Source organism: Egretta garzetta, unplaced genomic scaffold, assembly GCF_000687185.1.
Source record: "Egretta garzetta isolate BGI_Z169 unplaced genomic scaffold, ASM68718v1 scaffold287, whole genome shotgun sequence".
Lineage (NCBI taxonomy): Eukaryota > Metazoa > Chordata > Aves > Pelecaniformes > Ardeidae > Egretta > Egretta garzetta.
In genome coordinates this window covers 2,446,497-2,456,150 of record NW_009260435.1, presented here as the reverse complement: position 1 = coordinate 2,456,150, position 9,654 = coordinate 2,446,497, and the positions used below count along the sequence as shown (strand labels likewise).

The 9,654-nt window shown below is 48.2% G+C and overlaps 1 protein-coding gene across 12 annotated transcripts in view; it reads right to left on the bottom strand.

Moving 5' to 3' along the window:
• Positions 1–1,541: 1,541 nt before the first annotated feature.
• PPCDC (phosphopantothenoylcysteine decarboxylase) overlaps positions 1,542–9,654 on the bottom strand; it is a 22,106-nt gene continuing 13,993 nt past the window's right edge. For 6 of the 12 annotated variants that reach the window (XM_035899392.1, XM_035899389.1, XM_035899391.1 and 3 more), the window contains 3 exons: positions 8,851–8,979; positions 6,628–6,796; positions 1,542–2,147 (listed from right to left, as the gene is read on the bottom strand). In XM_035899392.1, coding sequence (XP_035755285.1) covers positions 2,062–2,147; positions 6,628–6,796; positions 8,851–8,979 — 384 coding nt within the window. In that variant the 3' untranslated portion in view covers positions 1,542–2,061. Of the gene's footprint in view, positions 2,148–2,282; positions 2,759–4,768; positions 5,677–6,476; positions 6,797–8,850; positions 9,026–9,224; positions 9,357–9,654 lie in introns of those variants that run through there. The other 6 variants (XM_035899398.1, XM_035899397.1, XM_035899393.1 and 3 more) reach the window with 6 other exon arrangements.

Genomic DNA, 9,654 nt, shown 5'->3' with positions numbered 1-9,654 from the left:
CCCTTCTGACCTGATCCCCAGAAGTGCTGAATCCCCAGATGCCTGTCAGTGGAAGAGCCAAAAATGAGAAAGTTCAGAGGTTTTTATTTGTGCGGGATAAGGGAAGCAAACATACCCTGATAACCTCTTCCCTCATGCGCAGCAGTCTGAAGGTTGCCCCCACAGGCAGGATGCACATTCTGTACCAAAGGCCTTAAATTTGACTGCGTCTAGTTAAAAATAAACTCTCTGGGTCAGCAGCGCTCTGCTACAGCAATGTGTTCGACAGCCCCACTTCGTTCCCTCAGGGGCGGTAGCACATTTCCAAGGAAAGGCTGGACTGAGGGATCCCTGGCTGGTCTGGCCCACAGGATCTCCCAATTTTTTCATGCCAGTCAGTTAATTTTCAAGCTGAAAAGTATCATCACAGGCAATGTCTGACTTCACTCCCTTGGGAAACACCCACCCTGGCTTTCCCCAAGGGCCCAGCCCATTCATTTCCCAACTGGAGCACCCAGATGGGCAACTGTCATTTTGGTTGGCAGTTGATGTCTGCATCCCTTTCCAGTCAACAGATACAAAAGGGCAAAGGCTAATTTGGGCACTAGATAGCTTCTTCCAGTCAGTATTTTTTCCCATCTCTGATAAAAACCGCACACAGACACAACAATTTAGCAATGATGTTAGGTGCAAGCACCCCCCAGAGCAGCTACGAAAGGCAAATCTTCAGCAGCCAGAGTTAAAAGCTCACTTTTATTAAGTTCCCAGAGGAGAAACGCTTTTTGGACAGTGACTCCTGCTGGAAAGGTGAAGCCAGCACAGCTACAGACCAGGCCTTGGAGAGCAGGGGCTGGAAGGGTCTGGCATTATCCCCATCACTGGGAATTGCACAGCACTTTCCTCTCTAGCAGCTCTTGGGTGAACCACTGGACCCAAAATGCATCAGCAATTCCTTCCACAGCTTCAGCAGAAAGGAGCATGTGTGAAGGGGTCGAGTGGCCTAGGGGAACGTTACCCCCTCTCTGTGAGATACCACAGAGCTTTCCCACACGAAAGCAGCATGTTCTTGGCTTTGGTTTCTCAAAGTCCGCAGTGATGCACCACATTTTGGTTTGGCACCAGCTGGAAGACAACCGTTTCACTCCTTCGGTTGAAGGGCACGCTATAGGTATGCACACCATCTCGACTCAGCTTCCTGTTGGTTTTATCTTCCAGGCATCAGGGAGGCACACAAATAGTTTACGTGCCAAACCATCAGCCCTGCGTTGGCAAGTCCCGTTCTTCAAGGATCCTTTTCACGCTCTCCACAATGGTCCACACTTCTGCCATGGCACCTCGACCTGTAGGGCAAGAGCAAAACCACACAGTGAAATCCAGGTCATAGCATCATAGAATCGTTTAGGTTGGAAAAGGGCAAAGGCTAATTTGGGCACTAGATAGCTTCTTCCAGTCAGTATTTTTTCCCATCTCTGATAAAAACCGCACACAGACACAACAATTTAGCAATGATGTTAGGTGCAAGCACCCCCCAGAGCAGCTACGAAAGGCAAATCTTCAGCAGCCAGAGTTAAAAGCTCACTTTTATTAAGTTCCCAGAGGAGAAACGCTTTTTGGACAGTGACTCCTGCTGGAAAGGTGAAGCCAGCACAGCTACAGACCAGGCCTTGGAGAGCAGGGGCTGGAAGGGTCTGGCATTATCCCCATCACTGGGAATTGCACAGCACTTTCCTCTCTAGCAGCTCTTGGGTGAACCACTGGACCCAAAATGCATCAGCAATTCCTTCCACAGCTTCAGCAGAAAGGAGCATGTGTGAAGGGGTCGAGTGGCCTAGGGGAACGTTACCCCCTCTCTGTGAGATACCACAGAGCTTTCCCACACGAAAGCAGCATGTTCTTGGCTTTGGTTTCTCAAAGTCCGCAGTGATGCACCACATTTTGGTTTGGCACCAGCTGGAAGACAACCGTTTCACTCCTTCGGTTGAAGGGCACGCTATAGGTATGCACACCATCTCGACTCAGCTTCCTGTTGGTTTTATCTTCCAGGCATCAGGGAGGCACACAAATAGTTTACGTGCCAAACCATCAGCCCTGCGTTGGCAAGTCCCGTTCTTCAAGGATCCTTTTCACGCTCTCCACAATGGTCCACACTTCTGCCATGGCACCTCGACCTGTAGGGCAAGAGCAAAACCACACAGTGAAATCCAGGTCATAGCATCATAGAATCGTTTAGGTTGGAAAAGACCTTTAAGATCATCAAGTCCAACCTCATGCTGTCCCCGCAGGGGGCTCCCCCTGTCCCACCCACCTCTCCTCTCCTCTGCACACCGTACTGGTGCTAACTTTGTTGGGCTCGTAACTCAGAAGTCTAAGCAGGAGCACAAGCTCCACAGACAGTCAATGGAGAGAGGCAGGGAACCTCAGAAGGCGACTCATATGACCTTAATAAGTACCTCATGTTCTGAATCATCTCCAGAGCTGTCTGCATCTCACCCTTGATCGCACAGAGGGTAACTCTCTTAGCTCACGCTGCCCTAGGGGCAAGTGTGTAAAAGTGCCCCAAAAAAGTGCGTGGGTAGCAAAATACCCTATTTCACCTCCTCTCTCCAGTGTAAACATTGTGTGTGTTCAGCACCTTTTTGAAACGGCCCTTGCCTATAAAAAAAGACTTGCCGAATTCATACCATTCCCGTGACTCTGCAGTTAGACCCACATTAGAGAAAGCTGTCCTGGATTTGTACCAGCTTGAATCTTGGGAGCAATTCTTGGAGAAGACTGAGTGCTGGACAGAACAAAATGTAAAAGCTTTTCCTTTTGGCCTGGTTAGTTGCCAGATGAACACCTAACTTGTAGTGCTGTTGCTTCCCTCTGAAATACTTTTTAAAAACTTGGGCTCAGAATTTAAGGCCACAAATCATGAAATCATCTTCTCCAACCTGGTGTACTGAACTCAGCCCTCAGAACTCAGTCCATTCACTCCTGTCATTTCCTTGGGGCTGAGGGAAGATACTTCTCCCACCAGCATTTGTCTCCATTGGAAGACTGAAAAGATGAAGTCTCCATTGATCATTTGTCCTGCTGGCTAATTGCTCTAACAATTTAAAATACGTGCCTTATCGGTTGCCAGAAGTTAGTTCTGGGAGGCTTTGTTTTCCTTTTCCTCTTTTTTTCCTGGTCTGCTTCCACAGCTGGCTTAGTGAGTGTGCAGATGAACAACTAAACCAGCAGCCTCTAAAGAAGAGCAACAACTTGCGGGCAGGCAAGAGATGGAGGGGAAGGGGAAAGGCTGTCCTGACAAGCAGGGAGAGGTACTCTCTCATGGCAGATCACAGCCGTGAATCTGGCCAGACCCTCTGTTTTCCAGGGCAGACGAGCCACACGAGCCTTGTCCGGTTCAGAAGGTGTAACTGGATATAACCAAGGATTTGCAATGAAGAACAATAGTTTTGGAAGGTCAAGCAAATTGGGTTTTCCTGCAAAATAAGACTCATTCTCTGCTACGCCTTTTTCGGACATGTAAATCCCAGGAGGTCTGAAGCATCCTGTGGACAAGTTGCAGGCAGATTTGGGTCCTTCAGATCTCCTAACCTCAAGGACAGGTCCTGCTAAACAAGAGAAATTCCCTGCCTGCCTCTGCACAGAGCTAGACCCTTCAAGAACGCTTCCAAGGCCTGCCTTTGTCCTCCACCACCCACTTCCTCAACATCTTTGGCAATTCACAGCTGGATTTTTAGGTTTAGCAGAACAAGATCTTGCTGAGCAGCCCGTCTTATAGCACAGCTTATGCCTACAGGTAGAAATCTGCCAGTGTGCCAGGCTCTAGAAATCCAGCCAAGGACGATAAAGATACTAGCAGTCTGGAAACATTTTTTTTGCAAAGGCAAATTGCTGCAGGCTCATGTGTGGGACAGCACCTCTCAAAGCTCTCTTTATATCGTGGCACGCGGACATCATCAAGGCCAACAGCTGGTAGCTTCCATTTAACTATCCAATCAAGGAAACATTTTAATTGTCAACTCTATTTAATTTGTTATTTTAACTCTCTCTTATCTGGACTCTAGGTCTAAACCCACCCATTTACCAAGGAAGAAAAATTAATCAGGTAAAGCTTGTGATGCAGAAACTTGGTGGCAGTCAGGATCTGGCCCATTTCAGGTGAGACCAGCCACATGAGTTGAGGAAGACAAACCTCTTTTACAGCAAGACAAACCACAGTGCCAACAGACAAAACTGGTGTAAACTGAATCTCTTTTCTTCTGCACCAGATGTGTGAGCTTTGCTGCCTGCTGCTTGGGTGGAAGCTGGGCAAACCCCTTTGTGGACGAAACCCACAAAACCAAAATGAGCATGGAAGAAGAGGCCTTGGGATGAAAGGTTTGAAAAAAAGAGGGGAAGAGAGGAAAAAACTCAGTGGCAGAGACTGTCTTGGGTCTTCAGAGACCTTGAGTCCATTACTGCTGTGACTGGTTTTGACTGGGATAGAGTGAATTTTCTTCACAGTAGCTGGTATGGGGCTATGTTTTCGTTTTGTGCTGAAAACAGTGTTGATAACGCAAGGATGTTTTAGCTACTGATGAGCAGTGGTTACACAGAGCCAAGGCCTTTTCCACTTCTCACCCCAACCCACTAGCGAGCGGGCCAGGAGGGCACAAGAAGTTGGGAGGGGACACGGCCAGGACGGCTGATCCCAACTGACTAATTGTAATTATTATTATTTTATTCCAATTATTAAACTCTCTTTATCTCAACTCATGAGTTTTCTCACTTGTACCCTTCTGATTCCCTCCCCCCATCCTGCTGGAGGGGAGTGAGCGAGCAGCTGGTTGGTGCTTGCTTCATTGCCGGCTGGGGTTAAACCACGACAACTGCTTTGCCATAATTTTCCTACGTACTGCCAGGAACATCCTGGCGTTTGCCAACAGGAAAATCGTGTTGTGAACTGACTCACAGGCACAAGCAGAGTCAAGTCAGATGTGGCTACTACTGCCCCAGCTGTCCATGAAGCTCCCTCAGGAGTTTGTTCTCACAGCAGAGATGGCTGAACTGAATATGAAGCAGCTCCCAAACAACTGCTGGTGGAATGAGGTAACTCCCGATCAACGCTGGCTGACTTTGCCATTCTGAGCTACAAACCACAGCAATTCACACGCTGCTTCTCATGTGGCTCGCACATCCCTGTCGCAAGGGTGGCATCCCCCAGGAAACGGGCAGGGCAGAGCAGCAGAAGATGGAAATTGTGTTCACCATCCAGCTCTAATCCCTTTGTGCTGATGAGTCAATACATGTGGCCCTTCTGCATCACAGATCCCCATCCGCGGAACGGGGATGACAACACCACAGCTCTGCCTCAGGTGCACATTACCCATGGGGAGGCACTCAGCCGCTTACTGCAGGAACGGAGATCCTATAGAAGTACTAAAAAAGATGAAAGGAAAAAATAAAGGACAAAGAAGCTATGCCAGATGGCCTTTCCGCTTCTGCCAAAATGTCTGCGCTGAATGATCTCTTTTGGGCGTTTTCCCTTAACGTTATTACAAGTACGTAAGAAATTTGATGTAATCAGGTCTAAAATCCCAGCGGAAGCATAACTGTCCGTGATATTTCAACTGATGCCTGAGTTACTTGACTACACTTACCTAACTGTAAATATTTCTCAGTCTTCAGCTCCAAAAAAATATTCTCTAGAAGCGCTGCGCCTACCTAAGATTTCAGAAATTAAGTCAGCTCTAGAATGTAACCATTAAGAATGTTTTAACATCCTGTCTTCGTGACAGACTGTTTATTGAACTATCGGACAGAGCAGTTAAAATCCCACCAGAGTTGGGGATGCTAAACAAAAGCACAAGTGTTACTGGGCAGGTAATAGCACATTTGCTATTATGGCTAGACCTGGATGACATTTTACAGACAACTTGTCCAAAAAAATGTCGATAAAATGGATTCGCAATCCATTCATCGAAATGACTTGTACAAAACCCCTTCTCCAAACCTCCCAAAAGGCAAAATACCTCCATTTAAAGCAGCTCCTAAAATACAAATGAGACCATTTTTATAGCATTTCTTAGCACTGCAAGTTCTTTCACTTCACAGATAAAGTCTGATGTCAAAGCCCCAAATTAAAACTTGATTGGGAAGCTGAAAAGTAACCCAGGCAACAAACAACAACAAATGTTAAATGCATGTCCAGCTACACCCTCAGCCATGTCGGCAAAGCGCTTATTCTCACTGTCTGCTCTCGGGGATAAGATACTATCCCTACCTTAAAGATGAGGAACTGAGGCACGATGAAGACAGCCCACAGTCACAGTATAGGGCAAGGTCAGGCACCCAAATCCCAGGCTGATAATGCTCACCGCAAAGCCTTCCTTCTCTTTGATCTGCTCCCTTCTTGAATGAGTATTTCTTTTAAATATCAGGCCTATCTAACGGCTCATTTGAAAGCCTGGCTTGGATGGTCTCTTAAGACTACTTAAAAATTAATGAACAAGAATAATAGATACCAGCTAGCACGGGGCAAAGCTTCAGTTTGCGTAAACCCTGACAGCAAGCACCAACACCTTGAAGGCCAAGCGGCAGAAGAACGTACATCCCTTCAGGATAAGAGCAGCACTCATGCAGGAAACCAGTCAGAAGATGCACAAAAGGACTGACCTTCATCTCCACACACTAGTTTCTTCACTACACAGGGGATCTCTGTGTAGCCAAAGCCTTTCAGCTGCTCCACCTGCTGAGCCGTGATGGGATGCTCCCACATGGCTGTGTTCATAGCTGGGCAGAAGAGCAGAGGTTTGCTCAGATCCCAAGCACGGATGACACAAGTCTGCAAGAGAAGCCAAGAGGTTCAGCTCCGAGATGGGTTGCCTGTCCTCATGCCTTCTCATCGCTTTGCTGCACAGAAGTGCTTTGCCAGCCTGCGTGTCATCTAGAGGGCCAAAAGCCTCAATCTGTCAGCGCAGCTGGACTAACCCACAGGCAGATCCACAGGGCTGCTACTAATTTGTATTACATTCCAGCAAAGCTCATCTCTGACAAGCAAGAAAGATGAGGAAGGCTACAAAGGGGATAGATCCCATCCTACTCCGGCTCGGGGCCAAGCAAGCAGCTCAATTGCTAGAGCAAACCAAGCTGGAACGCAATGCGTGCAGACTGCCAGCCCATGTGGGAGACTGAGAGAAGCTGAGGGGCGGCCACAGATCCTATCAGCTAACCCCCAGGCAACGCTTCTGATAAGCCAGCTGTAGAGCTAAACACAAAGAGTTGGCAAATGAGTCTTTTTTAAATGATATGCTAATTGGATCTGTATCTCCTCACCAGGGAAGCATTGCTGCTTCCAGGACACAAACAGAGGATAACACGAACACATCTGGGCTGTTGCAGAAGATGCTGGCAGATTACAAGCCATCTAGCAACTCCTGCGTGCTACAGGGAATCATATCTGACCCCTCAGTAATACAGAACTTCCAGATAACCCAGAGTCACCTCACCTTATCAAAAGATAAACGCTGGTTGCTCTTAATGCAATGACCATCAGTTTCCCCAAGCCTAGCAGCATTTAAATTGCACAAAGGGAGCTGCCCAGGTAGCAACAGTCCCCAGTGCAGGGTCTCTGCTCAGATTGTAGAAGACTTACGAGAACCCTGCCCATCCTTTTTTATGCCCCATGATTTGAACCCTTCCCAGCACAGGGAAGTCTGCTAGAATCTGTTCTAACTTGCCAACCAGCACCTCCAGCACTTGACTTTCCTTTGCCAGAGCTACCTCTTACCTCCCAGTAGGCTCTCCGAAAAGTCTGGCAGGAGTTTGTGAAGCCATGCATCCCTAACATCCTTCCTGAGCTCTTCCCTCTGCTACCACCATCACATCTATAGTACCAAGGGGACCCAGAAAGACAAGACACTGCTTGTCCCTCCCACAGCTCTTTCTGGCTTCTCTCAGCTCTCCATGATCTGCTCACACAAATGAAGCCTGTGCTCTGGGCGTACTTTGTTTGTTTATACACACTCCCTCTCACCTGAACAACCAAGTTGGTCATGCAGGGCTCCCAGGCCAGAGCTGATGCACTGCCCTCCATTCCTATTTTAGCCTCCTTGCCTTACTGAAGGGTGATGCACCACAGCAACATTTACAGATCTGCAGGTTCTGGGCAGATCTTTTGGGTGGTTAATGCTTATGACTTCTCCTAAGGAAGACCTAATGCCTGGACACAAAGCATTCCGCCCCATTGAAGCTCCCCATTGCTGAACAGAGAGGCACTCTCTTCCAATACACTTTCTGAGCAGCCTTTGAGCCAGAGAACCTTTAATAGCAGAAAAACAAGCCTGAACAAGCAAAAACCCTTATAGCTGCAACTGGAAGGTAAGTAAGTGTGAGCATGTTCAAATTTATGTGCTATGCAGTTAGGTGAGGGAGGAGGTGAGGTAGCAGGAAGTAAACAATTTTATCTGATCTCACAGGTGTCTTTCCAGATTGCATCTAAAAAACGCAGAGAGGAACTCAAAAGTGAGTGCAAGTGTGTATGCGCACGCGCGTGTGTGTACATGCATGACAGAGAGAGGGTGGAGGTAGAAAGAGAGAAATGCTGCCCATCAGAAAAAGCAGGAAAGGCACAAAGCGGGGACTGGGAAATAACAGAAGAGACTGACAGCGCCGAGGAATGGAAGGGGATGTAGGTCAGGGAAGGAAAGAACAACTGTTTGGGAAGGAATAGGGGAACCACGCTGGAGGAGGAGAGAGACAAGCATACAAAGTGGGAGCAGAACATGCAAATCTCACTGTTCTCGACACTACAGAAGCACAAGAGTTTCCACGAAAAAAGGTCAGACAGTCTAACGCTGGGAGCTGACAGAACTCCCAGTCTGAGCTCCAGTTACTCACCAGCAGGTTGTCACAGATGCCATTGGCAAGCTTTGCCAGCGTGTTTGCATCAAGAGGTGCCACCAACATGAGGTCAGCCCACCGTCTGAGCTCGATGTGCAGGACTGGGTCTGAACGGCCTTTCCACAGCTGTGGATGAGACAAGATGCAGCTTACTGGACCCTCAGAATGAACGCTGTGAACAACAGGCACTTCATCAATCCCACATTAGTAACCACCATGTCTACTTAAGGGAAAAGAATTACTCTCACATCAAGCAAGATCTGACAGCATGGGGAATCAGGGACTGCGGCCACAGCATTCACGTTTCTGACCTCCCTCCTCCTCTGTGCTGCAGCTACGTTTAGGAAGCACATTTAACAGATGGTACCTACCTGCTTGGTGCTCTCCAAACAGGTATCCTTTCCTGACAAAGACAACCACTCACACATCCAGTGACGAGTGGTGTCCCTCAGGGGTCCGTACTGGGACCGGTGCTGTTTAATGTTTTCATCAATGACTTAGACAGCAAGATCGAGTGCACCCTCAGCAAGTTTGCAGATGACACCAAGCTGAGTGGTGCGGTTGACACACCAGAAGGACGGGATGTCATCCAGAGAGACCTGTACAGGCTAGAGAGGTGGGCCTGTGTGAACCTCATGAGGTTCAACAAGGCCAAGTGCAAGGTCCTGCATCTGGGTCGGGGTAACCCCCGGTATCAGTACAGGCTGGGGGAAGAAAGGATCAAGAGCCGCCCTGCCGAGAGGGACTTGGGGGTACTGGTGGATGAAAAGCTGGACATGAGCCAGCAATGTGTGCTGGCAG